This window comes from Crocodylus porosus, unplaced genomic scaffold (genome assembly GCF_001723895.1).
Source record: "Crocodylus porosus isolate Cpor-Errol unplaced genomic scaffold, CroPor_comp1, whole genome shotgun sequence".
Taxonomy (NCBI): Eukaryota; Metazoa; Chordata; order Crocodylia; family Crocodylidae; genus Crocodylus; species Crocodylus porosus.
Genome location: NW_017728950.1, coordinates 19905516 through 19930870, shown reverse-complemented (window position 1 = coordinate 19930870; position 25355 = coordinate 19905516). Strand labels below are relative to the sequence as shown.

The window sequence follows — 25355 nt, the reverse complement described above, 5'->3', positions numbered from 1 at the left end:
AGGGGTGTGGAGTGGACAGAATGAGGCACCCATGGTGAGGGAGTGGGGCTGGGGCAGGCTTTGCAGAGCTGGAGCGGGGTATGGGACAGCCACAGCTTGTGCTGGGGTGGAGGGGCAGGTGGCTCTCGCTGCTGTGTGCACCCCTGGAGGAGGCATGGAGGGCATGTGCCCCCCCAGATCTGTGCGTGGGGTGAGGTCAGGCAGCCTGCTGCACACTAGGGACCACGGGCTCAGCGCTAGCACCAAGCATGTAATGGCAGCCTAACCTCACCCTGCACCCACATCCGTGGGCACATGCCCCCATGCTGCCCTTGGTGCATGCAGTGGTAGGAGCCTCCTTCCCCCAGATGAGCCGTGGCTCTGTCCCATGTTCTGCCCTGCCCTGGCTGGGCAATGCCTGCCCCAACCCCGCTCCGTCCCTCACTGGAGGTGCCTTGATCTCCCTTCCCTATCAAGCTCCTTCTCTCCCTTATGCCCCTTAACCCCCACAGACTTACCAGCTGGATGCTTTTCCCCACCTTGCTGAGCTGCACTTCTGGCTGTGTGGATGCTGTGGCTGCATGTATACATGTGCATTTATCAGCAACATTATCAGCACCAGGGCTGTTCCTAGGGGAAGCGAATTGGGGCGACCACTCCAGGCCCCATGCTTTGGGGAGTCCTGTGAACAGTGCCGTACAGGCCCTGCTGCAGGAGCCATTTGCCACGAGCTCTGCGCTTCTGCCACTCACCACCACCCTCTCCCCCTGCTCCGTGCTGTGGCTGCTCACCCCACCCTGCTCCGCAGTCTGGCTGCTTACTACCCCGCCCAACCCTGCATAGGCTAATAAGTTCCAGGCCCCACACACGCCTAGGGACATCTGTCTCCCACTTCAGCCAAAAAAAGCTGATTGCTAATAATGTCAATTTTGCTTTTATCGGTGCCGATACAATATGGACTGATGTATTGGTGCACCTCTATTTACAAATTTGCCTGTGTTGCACGAACAGCACGGAAACACTGACTTCTTTTACTGGTGTGTGTAGAACATCACAGCTCCTTGCTCTTGCAACTTTTCCCTGGTTGTTTGCCTTTTGTAGGTCAGCAGGTACAGTTTGCAGGGGGTTTTTTGTTTTGTTTTGTTTTTTTAAAAGTGTGTGGACTTCCTGTTCTTGTTTAATTTCTATTCTGAAGTGATTTTACGAAATGGCCTTAGTTTTCTGATTGCTGCCACAACCTATCAACCTTGGTTGAGAAGGAGGGTCATATTGCTTCTGCCTGCAAACAAAGAGATCTTTCCTAAATATTTTCCTCGCTTTGAATTGTGGTACATCACTGAAACTTTCTCACTTCTGAAATGAAAAAAACCCCAAGTTTGGCAAAACAATCTTTTCTTCTTTACTTTCTAGGGTTGTAGGGTGAAAGACTGTCTTGGGGGAAAGTATGAAGGTACTATATCTCTCTGTTTGGGAGCAGAGGGAGAGAGGGTTCTGGCAGCTGGGTACGTTGGTAATGAGGGAGGAGTAGCTCTGTTCCTATGGTTACCTTCAGCTTCTTCACACAAGGGAATATTGAGTAAAGGCTGATGGAGGGGGAGGGAGACATGATGCTGCGCCTCTCAAGATCTTGACAGCCTCTTTAGTTCATGTATGGGTGGCTTCTAATTGTGGCCAGGGCATGAAGAGCATGACTTGGCAGCACTGACCTGCAGCTGGTTTGCCACCAAGAAATGCGGATGGAAGCTAGTTCATTGTAACCCTTTGATGGAGTGCCACAATTGAATATAAATGTATTAAAGGTCATTAAAAATGAATGATTTGCCACTGACCATGAAAGCATCAATTTCCAAGTAGAAACTGAAGCTTTGGAAAAAATTTTTTGGCCAAACTGGTAATTGTGTCCCTCCACTCTTCTGTGACTGAAATTGATGATTAAATTACCAAATAGAACACAGTGGGCATGTCTACATTTTGTCATATGCTATTGTTGCTACAGCGCCATGCTTTAGTACTTCCTTTTGGAAGTATTAATACATGGTACAGTATGGACAGTTACTGTGCTGTGTGCGTGGTGCATGGTTACATTTTGCTGCTATGTCACCATAGTGGCATGCTATATCGGGGGAGCACACCACTACAGTGATATAGCTGGCAATCATGTGTAGACCCATGTGATCACTGTGCTGCCATAGTGCGCTGTGTGGTAACTTTAGCACAATGTGTAGATGTGCCTAGTGAGTTGAGTGCCTCCTCAGACCTGTGCAAGCTTCTCTCCTCCCATGCATTCTCTGTGGCATGAAGAGAGGAACCCTCATCATAAGTGTTTTGGGCCCTGCCTCATGCTTCAACTGCATTGAAACCATGGACCCATAAATCAAAATTTGTGAGTGCTGCCATTCTTTGCGTGCCCCAGACCTGGCAGCGTAGCAGATGTCTGGGTGCTTGTGACCAAGCAGAGAAGAAGAGGACGAGTAGTGTTGTTGCTGGAGTATGGGTGTATGGCTGCCTTCCTGTAAGTTGTATGTCAGGCTGTCTAGGATATCTCTCCAGGTGACTGATGCCTGGGAGGATGAGTAAGGTGCTCATTTGGTTCACCCCAATATTTGATACATTTCCTTCTCAGTACTCCCTAACCAGAGGGAGGGATTTCCTGGTATTCTCATGGGACTGGTCCTAGTTCAAGGCTTGTATCAGTCTCCTCATAATCCTCCTAATCTGTATCATATCTGTCCAAATGTCTCTGGACCATAGGTGACTGGCAGGGAGAGCACGGGGGGAGGGGGGGACATGCCCCCTCTGACAGGGCCGTACTCCACAGTAACGCTGCTGGTGGCTTCTGTGTGTGCTCACCAGCCCTGTTGCTGCTGCCGCCAGCTTCTGTGGGTGCCCTCCCAGACTCGGGACCTACCTCAGAGTCAGTGATGAAGTAGGGCTTTACTGAGTGGAATCTGGGATGGTTTCTTATAGTAAGGCCACATTGATCAGTTGACAACCTGATCCCCATGGTACTGGGTCTTCAGGATTTTTACTTTGGCCTGAGACTGATTATACCCTAGTTGTGCCCTCGCAGCTGACATAGCTGCAATTTGGTTGCAAATGACCTGACTTCGTTTTTTCTTGAAAGAATGATGAGTTCTCTCCTCACCTCTGGTTGATGGAGAATTTCATGGACTCGGATATTCGGTGCTGTAGAAGCTAAACTTGCAGGGTGGTGGTCCAGTATACAGAGACAGTGGTTTGCCTTTGTGCCTTGCTTTTAAAAGGTCACGCCATATGCTGGGCCTCTGACTCCTGAGCATTATGTTTGTCAGACAGGTCACTTCAAGGAGAGGGGAGTGGTGAAGTAAAGCAAACTATAATTGCTGCTCAGCTGACAAGCTCCCTGTTAAGCTTTGGTGGATAGAACAAACATACTTTATTGTGAAGTATTTCAGAGATGTTAGTGTTTCATTTGGGCCTGTTTTTGTTGCAATCTGAATTGTTTTGTAACATTGTGCATTTGTCTGCTTATTTTTCTCGTACTTTTGAGCTACTTAGTGCTAAAATCATCACATACACCATGTCTGACTGCATACCCTTAACAGCATTTATGTTTGTAGCTTCTGCTTTAGAAACTGAACATAAGTTACTAATTATTGTTGAAAGAGGACTGTAATTTAAGAAGTGCAGTTTTAAATTGTCTGTTCTTAGATTTCTGAGAAGACTTACATGTTTATCAGTTAAGACCAATCTGATAATTCCTTCATTCATTATAGCTTCTTATTTTTTCCTATATTCAGAACACCCATAAGATACCACGGAGACTGTCTACTAATAAATCATAGATTAGAAACTTGTTTAAACAAGATTTAAGTGGTTAAATTTGAATTGCATGCAACGTGAGAGAATATTTTGTTCTGTAAATCATTTTTGTAACTTTTATAAGATATAATTATCTACTATTTTCATTTCTTACCTTCCTAATTTAAATGATTCTGTGCTCAGTCTGCAGAAGTTGCCTGGTGAAGTATTTGGAGGAAAACAACACTTGTCCAACATGTAGAATTGTTATACATCAGAGTCATCCATTGCAGTATATTGGGTAAGTGGTACAACTAATCACTGCCTTTTCTCTATTTTCTAAACATTTAGAGCAAGTGGTTTGCTTGGAAAGTAAAATAATGTCAGAAAAAGTAATGATGCTGCATAAGGGGAGAAAGGGATTGATTTTTTTGAAGTGAAACTTTTGAATCTTTTCATGAGTAAAGGGTTGGTTAGCCATGTTATTCTGAAGAGAGGCAGAAGATAGGGCAGGCTGGCACCTTTTAGGCTTCCTGCAGACATTAAACCCCCATGTTGCCCCCCACCCCCCCTGACCCTCCAAACCATGCTTTGCTGGAAGAAGCAGCATGCTACTTTGACTAGCCACTCTGTAGATCAGGTTCTTCAGGAGCTTTTGAGTTCTTTTGGCTAAAGCTGATTCAATTGGCTATTAGCTAAAGGCATCAAAAATGCCCTACTCAAGCACCCGATCTATGCATGGAGTTTAAAGCACTGCTTTTTTTTTTTTTTTAAAAACATCTGCAGGCAGCCTTAAAGACCTAACCTCTGCATGCAGATGGAGTTTTTTCTAAATGTTTTCCTTGCATTGAATCCTGGTGCATAACTGAAACAAATTGGTTAGTTTCTAAGGTGTCATCCTGCCCTAGTCTGTCTCTTTTATACCTGAAGTTTCAAAGGGTTTTTCTCAAATTTTAGAACATCAAACTATATAGCTACTTCTCTTACTGGTAATAGATTTCTGTGCAGCAGTTCAGATGTATTTGTCCAGGCAGATACACTGTCTTATGCAAAGTCTCCCTATGTCTGATGAAGGTTGTTTGTGCCCGAAAGCTTGCAAAGAACATTTTTCCAAATATTTAGTTGGTCTCATAAAAGATATCACATCTACCCAAAGAACCTTGCCTGCCTATGTCCTTAGACCAACACAGTTACAACCAACAACCCTGTCTTACCTGCAGTAATGTTCAAAGACTTTGAAATCAGAAGGTGGCAGTATTATCATTTGCTTAATATTTCTGCTAAACAGCAGCAGAAACATTATTTTAGTAGCTTCAGTTTCTTTTGACTGAAGAATTTGTACCTATCCTTTTACACCATCCATTACCCTTACTACAGTATCTATGTGCCTTGGCATGGTGCCTTGGCATGGTGGTTCTATCCTTTCCGTGTTCTCCTCTTTGTTTTTACTTCTTTTTTTTCTTTAATTATGAAATCTTTTAGCAGGGTGTTTTTTTCCTTACTTCTTCCAGCTTCCTGTCACCATCAGTATTTGTATGGCATTAGTATTTGAGCTCCAACAGCTTCTTGCCTAACTTGGTTTATCATAGGGATGTATGCCACTGTAACTTTCACTTATGGAAATACACCCTTGGACAGTACATCTTTTCTAGCCTGTAGCCTGCTGGGTGTACTTTTGCCTTGCCTTAATATACAATATTAGATATGGTTGCTCATTGCGCTGCTTTGAACATCATTTTCCATTGCATCTCCTGGGATCTCTTGTCAAATTCTTTAATTTCAGTGGGAATTGTAGACCCCTTAACAAAATAAACATCCAGATTACTAAAAAACTGAGCCACTTTCCTGAAAAAGTAAATCAGTCAGGCTTGTTTTCACTCCTTGAATGAATTTTGATGCCAAGAATAAACAGGCTAACTAAAAATGTTGGGTTATGACAGCGTTGCTACATTGCAGCACTGAATGGCACCCATAGGCAAAAAGGGAACAGTACTTAGGTCCTTAAACTTTCTACAGTGAGCAAAGCTCCAAGAAGTTCCTGCAATGGATATTTAAAATTTCAATTTACACTAAGGAGACCGTTGCTATTTTTAGCATTCCATTAGTTCTTTTAACCCTTGCTGTATTTTTGCTGTTTTTAAAAACATTTAAAGGGTGAAGTATTTAAACAATCAGTAATTAATTGTTTTGCTGCCATTTTATTTTGGCCTCATTGGTCTCCACTGTTGTGCAGTACTGTCAAGAACCCAGGAAGAAACTGATCTCTGGTAGGAGCACACATTCCTGCTGAAGTCAGAGCCAAAGCTGAGCTAGTAATATAGATAGGTAGTAACATATAGATAGCTGCTGAGACTGATAGTTAAATTATACTAGATTTTTCTCTTATTTAGAGCTTGATAGAGAAATTTCAGATTGGAAGTTGAGGTACCATTCTCATCCTTTCACACAGTGACATTTAAAAATATATTTTCCATTTCCAAGTTATTTGCTTTAACTTACAGTGAAAGCATGTCAGTAGGTTAACTTTCAGAAGTTTTGTGGGGTTGAGGTTTAGAGTTGTCTCCAGTTACGTTTCCCCCTCCCCTTCCCCCTCCCCCTTTATACTTGGTGGTCAACTCGTCTTTCTGGCTAACTTTTGGGACCTGTCTTTCCTTCTCATCTCACTCCCCTCTTGTCACCTAAAGTAATTCTTTCATCACACCTGTGTCCAAGCAGTATATGCGATAATCAAAATATTCTATACTATGACTTTAAAAGTCTATATTCCTATCTGCTGAATCTATACAACATGGACACTTTTAAGGTAGATGGCATTTATAGAGTAGATATTGCTAATTAAAAACAGGCCACTTTCAAACTTTTTGTTTTTGTTCTTCCTGCCAGTCATGACAGAACAATGCAAGATATTGTTTACAAACTTGTACCCGGCCTCCAAGAAGGTAAGTCTTTGGTATGTTCAATTTTAACAGTAAATGTTAGATAGAGAAATAAGTCCCTTGCATGTTTTAAAGGAATGATAAAGATTTTATACTTGTCTGCTGCTTTAAGAAAAAAGATGCATTTAAAAATGTATATGTTGGGAGTATGTCTTTGCCTATTTCAATTCTATTATTGTCCCTGCTTTATCCTTTAGTGCTTACTTTTGTCTAAAGTCAATAAAAATAACCTGAAAAGTTTCCAGTAACAAATGATATGAGGCTCTTGCAGAAAAAAGATACATAGTACTTAAAGCATGTTTTATATATGCTGAGCACAATCTTTTGTTCAAATTCCACTTCTATTCGTGTCTGTTGTGGCTGCTCTGCTAAGTTTTTGAAGGTAAAATATTTCATTCTGAATAATTTTTAGGTTAGATTAAATTTTCTTTCTTTCCACTGCATACTTCAGCCCTTTGTTAATAAAGAAATTTTGGATTTGGCTGTTCCTTTTTGTAATAGGAACACTTTTGACAATAATGGATATGTTAAACTACTATATACAACAGGTCCAGTATAGCACATTTCTTTGTGTTGGCATCTTACTGCTTTTGTTTAGGTAAAATACTTTAGCTCGGAGATGTCAGTCTTGACCCAGACTGTGGGCCAAGCAGCGGATGTGTGGTAGTTCTGGGGTGGTGGTAGGGGTCAAGGGGTGGTGACAGGACCAAGTCGTGATAGGGGTTTGGTGGATGCTGGGCAAGTGAGGGGTGTATCTGCACAGCCCTTGCTTGCCCCCTACTACTGATGGCCATGTCCATCAGGGTCCCCAAGTTCTGTGCAAGTTCCTGGTCCCCAGCCCCAATCTATGTTGTTTCATATTCTTCCGTATTTTGTTATTCAGGAAAATGTCTCCTACAAAAATGGGGAAGGGGGTTGAAAGAGTTGTAAAAATATTAAACTGACATTTATTACAGAACTAATATTTAAAATTTTGAACAGCTGAAATGAAAAAGCAGAGGGAGTTCTATCACAAACTGGGCATGGAAGTACCAGGGGATATCAAAGGGGAGACATGCTCTGCAAAGCAACACTTAGATTCACATAGGAATGGTAAGCAGACTGGCTTGTTTGTTTTCTCCTAAGGAATGGATACAAGCTGATAAAGGCTCAAGGTTAGAGATGTGGCTGTGGTAAAATACTTTTAATCGTAATCATGACTTGTGACATTTGTGCATTATTTCTTTGTGAATGTATATGAAGTCTAATCTTAGAGGTCTGTGTTCAGCTCTTGAGTGGTAGTGTGTCTGCTTTGCATGAGACCACCCACAGAAATACACCCTGAGGCCCCTGATCCTCAATCCCAACAATCAGGTGTCCTGTCATGTCACACCTGCGTGGTAGGATGTGTGATTTTTGTGTTTGGGGATTAGATCCCAATTGCACATTACTTGCTGGTGCAGGAGGAGCCCAAGCTTTTGTTTAACACAATGATATAAATGAAAGTCGTCCTGTGAAAAAGGGCAGAGGGCAGTAAACATACGGAACAAAGAAGTTAGCAGTAACTACAGACCAAATAACAGTTGAAACAGATAGACCTAATTATGTAAAAGACTAAGGCTTTTACATAAGGCTGTTGACAGGCAGTGGCTTATGAAGTAACCAGTCCTAGGTTTGGGAAAATGCAAAAATTTGTGGAAACTCATGCCCGAGCTATTCTGTGCTGGGGCAGTGTTGGGGGAGGGGGAGTGATGGGAGGGGTAGGTGGCAAGGTGAAGGGGGAAGGCCAGTTGACTCCCCTGCCCCCCCATCTGTCCCCTGCTGCTGTTTGCCCCACTGCTGTGATGGAGGGGGGGGGGGTAGATGGGGCAAATTTATGACAGCCCCCTAAAAATTAGATTCTACACATGGAAAATTTTAACAAATGTATAAATTTGTTATGCCCAGAATCTCATTTTTGAGTGTCATCTTAGATTCAAACTTGTCTTGGATTCAAGTAAATACAGTGAAGCGTTTTTACAAAAGTAACTTATTTTCTGTCTCATATTTCCCCGTAAGATAGGTTCATCCACATCCTGATAAGCTCAAATACAAAACCCCAATTGCGTATGAGTTTGATTTCATTTAATTTTGGTTGAATGTACCTATATTCTGGCATCTTTAATTTCATTTTTTCAGCACTTTCAGTGCTCTGCTTTCTTTTATTTAAGGTGAAACTAAAACAGATGAGAGTTCAAACAAAGAAGCATCAGAGGAAAAACAGGAAGAAGATAATGATTATCACAGAAGTGATGAGCAGGTATTGCTAAAAGGAGATGCTTACTTCAAAATCTTTTATTTCTTCGTTCATCCCCCTGCTCCTCATCTCTTCTAATGATGTATTGTGAAGAGCCTCATGAAAACTCCTTTCTCCATGTGTTAAAAGCAAGGAAGTGTGTGTGTGTGTGTGTGTGTGTGTGTTTAAAAAAAAAAAAGAATTTAGGAGAGCACTCTTTAATTGCCATTGAAGTAAAGGATCAATGATAGTGTCAACTATTATGACTTGGGGATGGCCATCCTGCACTATACATGCCACAAGTGGCATGCACAGTCCCTGTGTGTGCCATGTGAGGGTTGGGAGTAGGGTTGCAAGCAGAGGGGAGAAGAAGGATGGGGCAGGGCCTGAGGTTGGAGGGTCACATTGCAGCTCGCTATGTCTGTTGCCCTGTCTGGGAGGCTAGCAGAGGCCATCCTGACCATTGCACCTGCTCTGCAGTGAAGTTAGTCTGGCTTGGTTTTGCACGGCCAAGCTGGCACGAGGGTGGGGAGGAGGAAGGGACAGAGGTTGAGGGGAGGCAAAGAACCCAGCCAGGAGGAGGGACAGGGAGAACAGCTCCTGCTGCCCAGCCATAGGGAGAGGAGGGGTAGAACAGCCCTGTGTGGACCAGTGGAGACAGAGAAATAGAAGCACTCTTGTCTTTGCCTCTTCAGTACAGGTAAGACTGACCACCCTCCTCTCTCTTTGCCCTTTTGACACTCATCAACCTCCTACATGCACCTTGGGGTACAGGGAAATTTTTCCCAGGGCACAAAACTTGTTAGTTACACCTTTTGCTCAGGCTCAGTCCAGCCTGTCAGTCTTGGTCTGGGACCTGCCTACCCACAGCAAGTTCTAAGTTGACAGAACCCAGGGGGATATGGCCCCATGTTTGTCCCTTGCCCCCAGAAATGCAGCAAGGCACCCCTTGTGCAGCCTTATATGCCCCAGTGCCACACCCACACTGAGCTCTTTCACTCCCAGGTTCCCCCAGTTATGCCCATATGTAGGGTTCCAACAAGGAGCACCAGAATCATGGCAGGGGAGCTGGAGTCTCCAGACACAGGAAACTGCTGAGAGGAGGTGTCACAATCAAGAGCCAGGTTAACCTGTCACTGGCCCTGCAATCATTCCAGTTTTATATGGCACACAAGGATCCAAAGCTTAATTTGACAGTAGCTACAGGGCCAGTGAAGTCTTAACCTAGCTTTTGGCAGTGACACCTGCTACAACATCCTGCTGCCTCTCCACTCTGTGCAGCCAGAGGCTTAAACCCTCCTGCCTCCATTCCACTAAGCACCTGGGGCTCACATGCCACACAAAGCAGGTGCCCGTGGCCACCTGTTTGATAGCTTTGCATCTCTTGGGCTGAGAATCGAAAAAGAAAATAAAAGCATTTATTTTAAACATTATAAAGAGGTTTGGGAAAAAAAAAAACCACTGCTGCAAAGCAGTTGTGCACTGGGGACTTTGGCAAGAGAGTCTCAGGGGTAGGGGATCCATGTCCCTTGTCAACTACAACAGCATTATTTCTGGCCACAGCTATAACGGGTGTCTTTACCCTGTGACATCCTCACTTGAGGCACCTTGTGAGGCTGCATCTCAAGATCTTTCAGTAAGGGATTTTCCACATCCCTTACTGAAAGGTTCAGGGCTCAATCCTCCCATGGGACAGGACAAGGAGTGCCCTACCACCCTGACAGAGTATAAGTGCTCCAACAAGGAGTCCTCAGCTCTGCTGCACCCTGTCATGACACCAGGATTTCACAGACTGACGCTGCCTCAGAGCCATCACTGGGAGACACCTTATCCCACTGCCCTGTAGAATTACCAGGACCCTGAGGATGTGCCTGGGGAAAACCACATTAAGAGACTTCCCACTGAAGGAGCTGCCTACTGCAGAGGGTGTGAGCTGCTTTAGGAGACCACGGTAACACCTCTCGGGCAGCCTCTGACGTACAGTAGCCCAAGGATGTAAATCCTCCTGTCAGTGTCATGGGGTCTGAAGGTGTCAATTTATGAGATCCTGCAGATGCCAGAGTGCTGCTTTATCCCTGGGTATGGAGGTACCTGCTGGTACAGAGCATCTGGCATTGGAGGTAGCACTTATACTCTGTCAGGGTGGTAGGGCACTCCTTGTCCTGTCCCATGGGAGGATTGAGCCCTGAACCTTTCAGTAAGGGATGTGGAAAATCCCTTACTGAAAGATCTTGAGATGCAGCCTCACAAGGTGCCTCAAGTGAGGATGTCACAGGGTAAAGACACCCGTTATAGCTGTGGCCAGAAATAATGCTGTTGTAGTTGACAAGGGACATGGATCCCCTACCCCTGAGACTCTCTTGCCAAAGTCCCCAGTGCACAACTGCTTTGCAGCAGTGGTTTTTTTTTTTCCCAAACCTCTTTATAATGTTTAAAATAAATGCTTTTATTTTCTTTTTCGATTCTCAGCCCAAGAGATGCAAAGCTATCAAACAGGTGGCCACGGGCACCTGCTTTGTGTGGCATGTGAGCCCCAGGTGCTTAGTGGAATGGAGGCAGGAGGGTTTAAGCCTCTGGCTGCACAGAGTGGAGAGGCAGCAGGATGTTGTAGCAGGTGTCACTGCCAAAAGCTAGGTTAAGACTTCACTGGCCCTGTAGCTACTGTCAAATTAAGCTTTGGATCCTTGTGTGCCATATAAAACTGGAATGATTGCAGGGCCAGTGACAGGTTAACCTGGCTCTTGATTGTGACACCTCCTCTCAGCAGTTTCCTGTGTCTGGAGACTCCAGCTCCCCTGCCATGATTCTGGTGCTCCAGAATGCAAACTCAGGCATGCCTCTGTGAAGGACCGGGATTAGAGTGACATTTGAGGAGAGGTAGGGCTTAACTTGTGGTATGCCTGCCAAAAAGATTGGCCAGCACTGCTTTAACTTAAGGTAAATAAAAATACATCTCAGAACTATTTGTGTATTCTGGGTGTGAGAAAAGAATTCTACAAAAATGCAGATTAAATCAAATACAGGTCTTGATTTTAATATCTTAAACAACAAAAAACATGAGCTTTGTTGTTTTGTACAAAAAGGGAAGGAAATGTAACAATGTCCCCTTTTGTATAGAAGATTTGGTGAGTGCAATCCCTCTTTGGCTGCATCATCAGCTGTGTAGCTGAAACTGGCAGAGTCAAAGCAACCTCATGCACGGCACCAAAGTATGTATGGTGGGCCAGTAATATGCCCCCTGATTTGGGGGGCTGTGTGGTTGATTGTAAATGGGAGCCAAATGGTTACGGCAGAGTTCATAAATTATGATTGCTTGAGGAAAAACTCCCATGTGTTTCAGCCTGCATTGATGACCTATTTCAATTACTTGCTTTGAACTGAAGATGTTGGCTTTCACCTAATAAAACCCTTAATTGCCTAAGACCAGTGTACAGCCTTTGTTTGCTATTCTGCAACACAGGAATCAAGGAAGATGGTACTCATAAGAGGCATTACAAGGCATTTTTGAAGGCCCTTCACTTTTGGGGCTCTTTCTCCATAATCAAGTTTCAAGGCACACAGCAAGGTCCATTGTTTTCTTGAGTTGAGGGGGTGGAAGGAGACTGGTAGGATGTCAGTAGAAACCTGAATAGGAGTTTTGTACTAGGAATCAATTTATTGGGAAAGGGTCCAAGGAGTGTTGTGTGGCTTCAAGCAAAGCTTTCCCCTGCATGTCTAAACAAGAGATACTAGTTGATTAGTCTAATTTTCAGTTTGTTAAAAAATAAAAGCTTGACAGGAGACTATTGGGAGCTTGCTTTGACTTGCTATCAGTTCCAGCTATATTTTTTTTAGAAGGCTAAAGGTGGCCAGGGAAGAGTTTTTCAGTTGTTAATCTCCTGCACAGAGTCCATTGAGGGTGAGGAGACTGGGGAATCCCTTATTCCTGCACACCTGAGATCACATAGTGGCTTCTCAGAGGACATAAGATTTTACTCTGATTTCTTGTGTGTCTGCTGAGGACTGCATGCACAGATGCCATGTTGGCCTTGTGCCCTACCCAGCTCCCTTGACAAGACTTTGGACACTTACCAGGATGAAACCTCAACATTTTGCTGCACACTCCCCTGAGGCAATGGGATGGAGAGATCAGGGCAGGATTAATATCTTCATATAGGATTATGGAGCCCTAAGGCTTATTTGGGATGGGGGCTTTTATGGATTGCCTAATAAGGTAGAGTGTGGAAACTTTATACTGATCATTTACAATTAAGACAATGTTAGCGCTCCATCCTAAAAATAATTTCAGGGCCAGAAAATTCAGAATGATTTATTTTAGGTTTGCTTCTAATACTTTGAAAAAATGTATTTTGCTATTAAATTAGGCAGACAAGGTTCTTTGGGTAAATCTGGTAGACCAACTCAGGTAGTTGGAAAAATTCTTCTTAGCAAGCCAAGCTAAATAGCCTGCATCAGGCTGAGGAAGCATCTGCAGTTGCTGTGTGCTCTTCCTGGATGGAATAAATAGTAAAGAAGCCAGAGGCTGGCAAGACCTTCCCTGGCCCTGTAGCCCCTGAATTCAGGGCTTTGGATCCTCCCTCTCTATATAAAACTGTGGCAGTTTTAGGCCCAAGGAGGTATTAACTGGACTCTTAGCAGTGCACCTCCCCCTGCAGCAATCCATTTCAGCACTCTGGGGCACATTATTATATTAGGTATGCCTATGGAAGCAGAAATCAGAGTGGTACTTGGGTTGTGGGGTGGGGTGGAGTCGACTTGTGGCATGCTTATCATAAAGGTTGGCCATCACTGGGCTAAGCAGTATATAACTGTTTGACTAATTTTAGGCTTTTTCTATAAGTTAACTGAATTAATCAATTAAAGGATATTAGGATACTATGTTTTTTATTCATTTTGGTGAACTAATAAGTGTTGCTTATAGAATGCATAATGAGATGTACAGAAAATGCTGTTAACCAACCGTGCCTGTGTTTGCTTTTCCTTGAAGGTAAGCATCTGCTTGGAATGCAATAGCAGCAAATTGCGTGGATTGAAAAGAAAATGGATCCGCTGCTCAGCACAAGCAACAGTCTTGCATCTAAAGAAGTTCATTGCCAAAAAACTTAACCTTTCTTCTTTTAATGAGGTAATATTTTAATATAACAAAAATATACTTCAGATAATCTTGTGGTAAGTATGAGAGAGTTCCTTGAAATCTTGCTGTCAGGAAAAGAACTCAATATGCACTGCATTCAAAAGCTTGTCTGAATATATCCTAGCCATGCAGTTGGTCTAATAAAATATATCACTTGTGAAAATCCTTGCCTCCTGCATATTTCCTGCTGCTACAGCACCACTCAAGTGCTACAGAAGACATAAACCGGTGTCAGGTAGAATTTGATACAGGAGGACTACAAAATGGCTTCTTATTTGGGGACCCTAATGCAAGCAAATGTCAAAATGCTTAATTTGAATTTTGAAGTGAAGTCTCTTCTTTCTCCTTCCCTACAAACTAATCTACTGAATTTGCAGCCCATATTCTTACTGGGCTTATAGTTAATTAACTCCCATTTTGCACTTTTTTTCCAGGTCCAAGGCATAGTCATCCTCCTCTTTGAGTGAAATGTAGCCCAAGACATAATATGAGCTTATGCCCTGCATAATTAGAGGGGCTGCAGTTTACACTCTATCCCACCTCTGAAACTTAGTCATACTTCCTGGAAATAGTCAGGATGCAGTTTGCTCTGGTCACCAGGGAACAATATGGAGGAGGATAAGGGTAGTGGATGGAAAATATAAAAAGGCATCCTCTGTCTCCTAACATCCTCCTTTTCAAATTATAACATCCTAGTGATTTTTTTAATAAAGGTTGATGTGCAGACAGTATGCACCCCTTCTACCTTTATACTTTCCTCTTTCTTTGTCTCATTTCTCTCTCTCTTTTTCAGCCTGTCTCCTTACCTAGCCTTAACCATGCCATCTCCCAACCCCAGGACATCTCTAATTCATCCAGTTTCATTTCCAGTTCCCTATTGACTAGTATACTTTTGCATTTATACAAAAAAGTTCTATTCCACTGTGTAGCACAGGGGCGGGCAATTATTTCGGGTGGAGGGCCACTTAACAAGTTTTGGTGAGCTGCCGGGGGCTGCGTAGGTAGCTCTTCCCCTTTTTATAGTTGGCTGTATGTGGTGAGGGCTGTGGGGACAGGATGAGTGGGTCTGTGAGGTTTGTACATTGCAGGGATCCCCGCACACTCCCCAACATGGCACACAGCCCCTGCTGCCTGCTTCCCCCTGGCTTGCTCCCCATCTGCAGCTCTGGCATCACGTGATGCAGTAGGAGCATCATACAGTTGCCAGCTGGGAACTGTGTGGTGCTGGCTGGGCCAGGCTGGCTCTTGCTGTGCTAGCAGTCCTCTCCGCCTATTCTTACTTGAATTTCCCCCTCTGACGGAGGGAACAGCCCCAGGGGGTCGGGGGGAGGGCTGGGCCAGTGGGCCTTGCTACTGCTCGTGCTGGTTCTGCTGCTACTGGCTCCTGTCGTCTTTGACAGGCAGCCAGGGGTAGATAAATATTAATTTAAAAAAAAATTTTTAGAGGCCCCATGGGCTAGATAGAACGGCTTGGCAAGCCAGATCCAGCCCACGGGCCGTATTTTGTCCACCCCTGGTATAGCAGGACACTGGGATGTGTCTGCTCCTTTAAGGGAGTAAGCAGCCTGAGAGGCTGCTTGCAGGTGGCAAAGAGGGGATAATTAAGGACTCTCCTAATCAGCTTGAGCTATATAAGCCCTGAGCCTGAGCTGATCAGCCAGCCCAGCCCTGGGAGCCATGAAGTGAGGAGCTCAGAGCAGCAGGGTTCCTGAATACCAAGAAGCCACTCTGCAACCAGGGAACAAGGGAGGGTACCAGGGACAGAGAAGGGCTTGGTTATATGGGCATGTGGCCCTGGTTTGTGTTAAGCCTAGAGAAGGCTTGAGTGCCCACCAGAGGGTGTTTGATCATTAACTTGTACTCAGCAGGGGCTGAGAGTGGGATGCAGCAGGGGCTGCAAGGGCCTAGAGAGTAGGGATCTGGGGATCCACAAGCCCTAGGCCAAGGAAGAGCTAGGAGTGTGATTGGAGTGGACACAAGCAGGGATGAAAGAGTGAGACTTAAGAAGCTTGAAAAACAAGGAGAGTACCAGAATGTCAGATCTGGAGGTTGAGGATCCAGGTTGACTGACAGTCATACCAGAGGGTCCATGGGTACAGGGTGAGAGCCAGATGAAGGCCCATGGGTTTGAGAGGGGCTGCAAGCTGGACCGAGGGTCTGAGAGCATGGAGAGAGGGGCTACAAGCCAGATCAGAGCCCCAGGAGCCCAGAGAGAGGGGGTTGCATGTGAGACCAGGGGTCTGGGAATCCAGAGAGAGGGTCTGTGCATCGGACCAAGTCTGGAAGCCCAGAGGGGGCCAAACATGAGACCGGGGGTCTGAAAGCTTTAGAGGAAAGGCTGAGTGAGGGGCTAGGGAATCCAAGGGCCCAAGGCAGGCCAAGTGTGTGAAGGTAACATCCTTAGGTTACCACCTGTAAGGCTTGGGGCATTGTGTAGGGGAGGAACAGACAGGCAGGAGCAATGGCAGAGGGCTTTTCCTGCATCCATGCCAGGGCCAGGCAGCTGGGAACTGTGCCCATGCTGTTGCCGCTTCTCTCAGCCCTCCCTCCCATTCCCTTTTTTGGAAAGCAAGTGTAGCATCCAGATGAAGGGGAGCTGCATTAGAACTGGGCAGCTGAAAATAGCATCCATACCGCTATTTCTAACCACCTCCCAGCTAGAAACTGCCTAGCCCCAGGGCAGTTCTCCACTGGCTGGAAACTGCTCATGCTCCAGCCTTGACGAGTGTTGCCAGGGACAGGGAGAAGCAGCTCTGGCACAGGCACAGTTCCTCTCTGCTTAACCCCAGTGGGTCCATGGGTCAGATCCATATTGCTGATCTCTGCGTTAGATAAAAATTGAAGAATGGAAAAAAAGATTTTATGGGTCTTTAGAAGTCTGGTGATAGAATGCACACAGTGTTAGGGGGAGGTTTCAGTAACACACAAGGAGTAGAAATCAAAGGCAGCGGACAAGTATTCCATTTGTGCCGGGGAAAAATCTTTCTCACAGCACAGAAAGTGTACAGCTGTTCAAGGTTGTTTTTGCAGAAGAGAATTGCAAAAGGAGGAAGATCTATAAGGAAGATCCCTCTTTTCCTGTACCAACTGAATTGCTTCTCCCAGTAGTGGGACATTCCAATATACCACAGTCCTCCACTCTCCCTCCTTTCCTCCCTGCAGGCTAATAGGGAGCTAATGCTCTCCTCCCTCCAAGAGGGATGGAGGGAGAGCACTTGGCTCCCTGTTAATCTTCCCTGGGTGAACTGTCAGGGAGCCCGGAGAGAAATTCTCCCTCCGTTGAACAGAGCTAGTAATGGGTGGGAAGACATTTCCCTGCAGCTCCATAGGTCAGGTGACTGGGGAATTCCCCATCCTGACAATCATCACTCTGGAGCCGTACCCTATGCCAGGGCAATTCTCTCATAGCTAGAATCGTCTCAGTCAGAGGATGGATCTAGCTTCAAGTACATCTTGCTGTCCTGTATCTGGGTGACTCCTGGAGCTATGCGTAGGAGGGAAGGGATTCTCCTGCAGCTGGATCCCTCCCAGACCGGGGTACAGTCTGGTTGGTGTACTAATACATGGCCATATTTGTCTGTCTGACACGCATGCAGAAGCCATGTAGAGTTCAGCACAAATCACCAGAATCATGGCCACTTTTTTATTAAACCTTGGCCGCCCCCCAATAAAACAACAAACAAAACCAGCCAATGCTAACTATGCTGATGGTGCAGCCTAGTGGTTTGAATGTTGACCCAGGAAGTGGGAAACCTGATTTTTCTTTTTCTTTTTCTTTTTTTTTTTTTAAGCTATCCAGCACCTAAAAGGTGTTCAGACCTGCATCTCGTACTTCCCTGGGGGAGTGCTTTTGTCACCAGGCTATAGACAAAACTGAAATGAGGCTGTTTTATACCTAGTGACTCTTAAATACAAAATGTATGAGCAGCGTCTGGAGCAGGGACCTGAATCCAGGAGTCTTTCCTGCCAAGGATATGCCTTGTGTTAACTGAGGCTGTCCTTCAAGATCCAAAATTGTAAGAATAGAACTTGCTTGTTTTTTCCTTTTCCCTTTTCTGTTAAGATTACAAGTTCCCTTTCACACAGCGTAGGGATAGGTCTTTCCATTGTCTTTGGAGGAGATTATGCATGTTTAATCTAGTTTTTATCTGTTTGCATCTTGTTCTATAAGTATGTTTTTCTCCCTTAATAAATTTAAATCCCTCTTCCTTTTTCCCCATCAGCTGGATATATTATGCAATGAAGAAATACTTGGCAAGGACCACACACTCAAGTTTGTAGTTGTTACTAGATGGAGATTTAAGGTAAAATTCAATTCCTTTGTCATGATTTCCCTTATTCTGGGGTAAAATCAGTAATGGATTACAAAAAAAAAAGTTTATTAAACACCTACTATATGGTTTTATACTGTAGTAAATTTAAAATTGACTAAAAATTGTTTACAGTGTGTCTATCTTGGTTCAGAGGAGAAGTGAAGGCAGGAATTGAAAAAAAAAAAATGGGAAAGAAAGTGAGTACTTTCTCATTTATAGTGACTGGTGTGAAATTGATAAAGGAAGCAGGAAGGCATTAGGGAAAACAGTTCCTGGCTGGAAAGGCTATAAGGATTAATTGATTAAACATATCAGGAACAAGAAATCCATACAGTGCTTAGACTTTTATTCTAGATATAGAGAGAGCTGGATAACCGTATTAATCTGAAGCCTGGCTGAAGGCACAGCAGGCAGGATGGTCCTTAAAAATGAACTTGCTCAGAAAGGCACAAGCTGTTGTAAGTGACATGCTACTTTGTCCGATGCTATGAACAGACATCCTGCCCTGCCCTGCCTTCGTTCTGCTGGTGATGTTAAAATTGGCAATGATATGAAAAAGCAGGAATGTTCAACAAATTTCTGTATTTTGAAATAAGCAGGTTATGGTACTCATAAGACTTAGGCGATGAATTACTTTTCAGTTGTTAGTAACTAAGGAGAGAGTTAGTTCCTTAAAGGGAAACTTCTTTTTTAAATTGTCAAGCCTGTATAACATGCACCTAAGAATTGGTTTGGTGAATTTCTGACTCACTAATAGAATCATAGAAAAGTAAGGCTGGAAAGAAACTTGGGAGGTTATCTCATCTAACCCCTAACTTGAGGCAGAATCATCCCTGACTAAGTAATCCATCCCAGCCAAGGGTTTGTCTAACCTGCTCTTAAAATTTCCAAGTTTGAACATTCCACAACTTCTCTAGGCAGCCTGTCCCAATACTTAACAGCCTTTATACTGAGAGAGTTCTTCCTGATATCCAACTGAAATTTCCCTTGTTGCAGCTTAAGACCATTGCTCCTTGTCCTGTTCCTTCAGGCTGCAAAGAAGATCTATTTCCATCCTTTCTTTAATTGTCCTTCAAGTAGTTGAGGACTGTTATCAAATCCCCTTCAGTCATCTTAAGGCTAAGCAGTCCTAGTTCTTTTAGTCTCTTAAGTCCATGTTTTTTAGATTTCTAGTATTTTTTTTGTTACTCTCCACTGGACTTTTTCCAGTTGGTCCACATCCTTTTTTTTGAAGAGTGGGTCTGAACTGGACACAGTACCACAGGTGAGGCCTCACGAGTTCCAAATGGAGTAGAAGTATCCCTTTCCTTGATTTGCAAGCAACAGTCCTGTCTATACAAGCTGGTATGCTGTTGTGGTTTTTTTTTTTTAATTTTGTTTTGATTTATTTTGTGTTATCTTTCCCCAGCAAGAGCACACTGGTTCATATTCATTTTGTGGTCCACTATTACCTCCAGATCCATCTCTTCAGTACTGCAGCCTAGCCAATCACTCTCCACTCTGTATTCACACTTGCAATTATTTTCTTGCAAGCATAGGACTTTATGCACTTGTCCTTGTTCAATTTCAAGTGATTGATTTTTTTTTGGACCATTTCTCTAGTTTATCTAGGTCATTCTGGACCCTAGCCCTACTCTCCAGAGTATCTGCAACTCAACCCAACTCAGTGTTATCCACAAATTTGCTAAGCATGCATTCAGTCTCATCATCCACATCATCATTAATGAAAATGTTAAACAATACGAAAACCCTGCTTCGTACCTCCTCCCCATTAGGTAGACATTGACCCATTGATGACTACTTGCTAAGCATATTGATCCAACCAGCTTTGGATCCACTTTTGCTGTACTTCCATCTAGTTTGTTTTTCCTTAGCTTCTTAATGAGTGACATATAGAGATGGTGTCAAAAGCCTTACTAAAAGTCAAGGTATCATCCACTGTTCTCCCCCAACTGTAGAGCCTGTCACCTAGTTGTAAAAGGACATCAAGTTGATCAGGTATGACTTGCTGTTAAGTGAATCCATGCTTGGCTGTTCTTGATCATCTTGTTCTCTTCTTAGGTACTCTGCAATAGATTCCTTAAGGACATACTCCATGATTATTTCTAGGATCAAGGTCAGGCTGGTGCTGCAATTCTCTGGATCTTTCTTTTTCTTAAAGATGGATATTTATATTTGCTCTTTTCCAGTCATTTGGGACCTTATCTGGCCTCCACAGTTTCTCAAAGTATAGCCAATTGGTCTGCCCTGTGGACTTGAAAGCATCTATTTTCCCTAAGAAATCCCCAACTTGTTCTTCCACGGCTCTAAACTGTTCGTCTCTCTCCCTATCTTTGCCAAGTGGGCTTTTCATCTGGTAGCTGACCTCATTTGTGAAGTGAAGTTAAAAAAAACAAAAAAGAAAAAAAAGAAAAGAAGAAGCATTAAGTACTTCAGGTCTCTCTGCATAGGTTGCCTTCTGTATTTAGGAACAGACTTACATTTTCTTTGGTTTTCCTTTCTCATCTCACATACTTGTGGAATCCCTTTTTGTGGCCTTTTCTGTCCCGTGCCTCCTGTATCTCAAAATGTGCCTTGCTTTCCTGATTTTCTTCCTGCATTCCCATGTGATGCTCTTCTATAGTAATACAATCAAGTTTTCAGTTTTTGTACAATACGTTTGTGTGCTTCAGGTCTTTGAAGCAATTGCTGTTTAGTCACGTTAGTCTCCTGTTGCACTTTCTGTTCTTTTATCACAGTGCTTCTCAACCTTTTTAGACTCAAGGCATCTGTTAGAAAATGCCAGCTTATTTTTTCACACATTTTTTGACTACAGAAAAAAAAGTAGAGCAATTCTTACATTGCACCGAACTCAGAAACACGGTAACAGGCCAAAATGTTTTTAAGACTAGGGTTTCTTATTTGAAATCTCTGGTTGTGTCCAGATGAGCATGGCCATGTGGTATGTAGCACCGCATGTGTCTGCAGCATCACATACTCCACATTTAGTTGATCTCTGCACTGCAAGGAGAAGTATGGAGGGTTTTTTTTGTTTTGTTCTGTTTTTTGACCCCTGGATATCCAAACATTCACACATGTCTGGACATAGCCTCTGAGTTTATCAAGTGAATTATGTTTGAATACCTAACAGGACTAACATTCTGTGGAACCTTCCAGTGCCTTCGAAAGATGTCAAGGATTGAGAATCACTGTTCTTTCCCCTTGAGAGAGTTTGCTTTTATGCCTTTAAAAGGACCTCCATAAAATCCAGCCAGCTCTCCTGGATTTCGAATTCCATTTTTTTTTTAATTCTGCTAGTCTCTTCCCTCCCTTCCTGTCATTTCATGATCACTGTCACCCAAATTACATTCCACCTTCATATTCACGACCAATTCCTGCCTCTGTGAGCAGCAAGTCTAGAAGAGCTTCCTGTAGTTGGTCTTTTCACCACCTGAACCAAAAAAGTCATCCCCAACATGCTCCAGGAATTTACTGGGCCGCCTGTACACTGCTGTTTCCCTGTCAGCAGATGTCACAGATAAGACCCCCATGAGAACCAGATCTTGCTATTTGGAAGCTTCCACTGGTTTCTTAAGGAAGGTGTTTTCCACCTCTTCCTCCTTGTTTAATGGCCTGTAGCAGATGCTTACTGTGACGACCCACCATTGCACTTGTCTCTGACCTTCACCGTCTCTGGCTTACAACAGGCCTACCTCACACTTCATACTGCACCTCAGAACATCTCCACTTCTTTTCTTTTTTTTCTTTTTGCCTGTCCTTCCTGAACAAGTTTTACCCATAATCCCAGGTCTTTCAGTAAATCATATTTCTCAGGCATCTAATAATTTTTGTTGCTTCCCACTGGACTCCAAATTTTTCCACATCTTTCTTGAAGTATGGCGTCCCAAACTGCACATAGTATTCCATGTGAGGTTTTACCAGTTCCAGATTAGAGTGGAAGAATCACTTGCTTTGACTTGCAAGTCATGTTAGTTTTTAAATGATTTTATTATTCTAATTACTGTCGTGCCTTCACAGCCCTTGAAACGTTCCAATCTTCTGAAGCTACACTGTTTCAAAACAAAATTGGCGATTTTTAGGATGGTTTGGGTTGTGTTAGGCTGACAAAATAAGAAAGCTGAGATGGGATTCAATGACAGAATCATAAAAAGTAGGACTGGAAGGCATCTCCAGGTCTAGTCCAACTGCCTGCATGAAGCAGGGTCATTTGCAGACAAATTGTCTATACAAATCCATTATCCCACCCCCAGATGTCAAAGGTACAGTCCATGGGCTGGATCCAACCCATGGAACCCCAGGATTCAGTTTGTGGGTCTTGGACTGACTCCTCTCTGTGTGTGGCACATGGTGTCTCTGGCCCTGTGTATTGTATGCAGCATGTGAAGTTGGTCTGGTGCACATTCTAAATGCGGTGGTAGACCTGCTCTGTGTACTGGTCCTGAAGCCAGTGTACAAGGCAAGTCTGGCCCCTACACCACATACAGCATGTGTGCTGTACTAGCTCTGTGCATGATGTCAGAAATACCTATAGTATAATATAAACATAGCTACTCCTATATAACCCCCAGCCAATGCTTGTCTTCCCTCTTCTTGAACACCTCCAGTAAGGGAGAGTCCACAACTTCCCTAGGGAGTCTATTCCACTGCCTCGCTGTTCTAACAGTGAAGAAGTTTTTCTTGTAATCCAGTCTAAATCTGCTTAGCTTTAACTTTAAGCCATTGGCTTGTGTCCTACACTCAGCAGGAAGAGAGAAAAGGCATTCTTCTTCTTCTTTATGGCAGCCCTTCTGGTATTTGAAAACTAATATCATGCCCCCTCATAAGCACCTTTTCCAGAATGCCTATTTCCTTTAACCTCTCCTCATGACATGCCTTCCAAGCCCAACATTGTTTTTGTCATCGCCTCTGGACCTTAACTTCTCCAAGTCCTTTTTTTTTTTTCTTTTAACATGGAGACAAACTGCACACTACTCTCTAGATGAGGCCTAATTAGTGTTAAGCAGATAGACACTATTGCCTTCTGGGTCTTGCGCACACTGCTTTTATCCATGTGTCCCAAAACCACATTTGCCTTTTGTGGAGCTGTATTACACCGCAGACTCGTATTGAGTTTGTGATCTACCAGATCCATTTTCTGTAGTGCTTCCATCCAGCCAGGTGTCACCCATTTTGTATTTGTGTTTTTGGTTCCCAAAATATAGCACCTTGCATTTGTCAACATTGAGCTTCCTGTTAGCTCCAGCCTAACTTTCCAATGTGTTGAGATCCTTCTGAATTGTGCTTCTTCCTCCAGTGTATTCTCAGTCCTTTCCAGCTTCATGTCTTCAGCACATTTGCTCAAGAAGCTCTTTATTAGCTATGTGGATGCTGGAATTAACACATTGAACAGCACTGGGCCCAGGACAAACCCCTGTGGGATTCCACTTAAAACCCCCTGCTGTTCTGATATGGATTTATTTCTAATTACCCCAGCTATTATGTGAGGTGTCTATCCATCTTATAGTAGTTTCGTCTAACCCATATTTCTCCCATTTTGCTTATGGAAAGGTTATGTGGGACTTCGTCAAAAGCCTTGCTGAAGTCCAGATACACTGTGTCTATAGCATTCCCTTCATCCACCCAAATAAAGTATTCACTCAAATAAAAAATGAAGTTTTCCTCCCCCCATTGGCATGAAGGAAAAAAGCTCATCCTATATTTGCATGCAAGGAAATATCACAAAATATATGGTTTGTTATTAAGACAAAAGCAGCTTGTGCTCAGCAATGGACACGAACTATAAAGTTGATTTAAATGCAGCCAACGCTGAGCATGACTAAAACATATGGCCCCTATTGGGCAAACATACTTATGGGAACCTAGCACAAGGATGGATTGGCATACCTCCTCTCAATAAGATATGTAGTAATGCCCATTAAGTTCAGCTCTCATCATGGCTGATTCTTTTCCAAGTTAGGGTGAGCCACTTGGACATTTGCATATATTTTGATGACTTTACTCCCACAGCTGAACTGTACCTTTCTTTCCCATTTCCAATGATTCCTGTTTCTTCACCAGCCTTAAATGCCTGGCAAACATCATGAAATGGGCCACCAGCCAGTTCACCCAGAATCTTTGTGACCCCTTCCCCCCCCATTTGGTGCACATGATTAGCATGGTGCTACCCTCTATGAGATGAAGCCAGACCCGGTTGCCCTGTGGCTTATCTACATATGTTTTTGGAGAATCTCAGGACTTGGGATGAGAACACCCAATTCCAGTCATGAGTGGGGGCTAATTAGCACATGGATCCTTTTGGGGGGGGCAGGGAAGGGGTGTATTTGGAGTACGTGTACATACTTAGCAGTGCTGAGCTGTGGGGTCACCATGGCCTGCAGTATTGTTGGCTGATGTGACCCAGCCTGATCAACTGTGTGGCAAATCATGAGCCTTTGGCTTTGGACTAATATCATGCATAGTTTGTACTATATATAACCATGCCCTAAAGTGCTGCTCAGAAGTTTATTTATCATCTGTGCTAAAACTTGCAACAGGTTCAAAAAAAGGTAACGTAATTCTGGATGAGCTAAGTGTATGGATACTATATACAGATTGCTATAGCCATGCTTAATTGTGAAGTTATTGTTTTTGAATTTGATTCTCATTTCCATGTGCTTAGGGTGAGCAGGGTCTGACAGTAAGGAAAGGGGGAAGGGATTGCTAGGGGAAAAAGTTGTGGGGAAGCAGAAAACAAAGGAGTAACCTAAACCCCCAGATTTAGTTTCCCTGCTGTAGTAGTGGGAAAGGTCTAGATTCAAGGCAGACTTCCAATAATTAGATTCTGTACCTGGAAAATTTATTACAAATATATAAATTTTCCATAAAGAATCTAATTATTGGAGGCAGCATCTTATAATCAGGGTCATTTTCTATTAAAGTAAATATGGTATTTACTTTGCCAAAGGAGGAGATCCAGTGTG

At 43.6% G+C, this 25355-nt stretch overlaps 1 protein-coding gene across 7 annotated transcripts in view; it reads left to right on the top strand.

The window, feature by feature from the left end:
• Positions 1–25355, top strand: part of PCGF3 (polycomb group ring finger 3) — a 149972-nt gene that overhangs the window by 32537 nt on the left and 92080 nt on the right. For 6 of the 7 annotated variants that reach the window (XM_019554854.1, XM_019554850.1, XM_019554849.1 and 3 more), the window contains 6 exons: positions 3964–4060; positions 6643–6698; positions 7677–7787; positions 8885–8973; positions 13937–14074; positions 18307–18387. In XM_019554854.1, the coding sequence (XP_019410399.1) occupies positions 3964–4060; positions 6643–6698; positions 7677–7787; positions 8885–8973; positions 13937–14074; positions 18307–18387 (572 nt within the window). The remainder of the gene's footprint in view (positions 1–3963; positions 4061–6642; positions 6699–7676; positions 7788–8884; positions 8974–13936; positions 14075–18306; positions 18388–25355) is intronic. The other variant, XM_019554852.1, reaches the window with a different exon arrangement.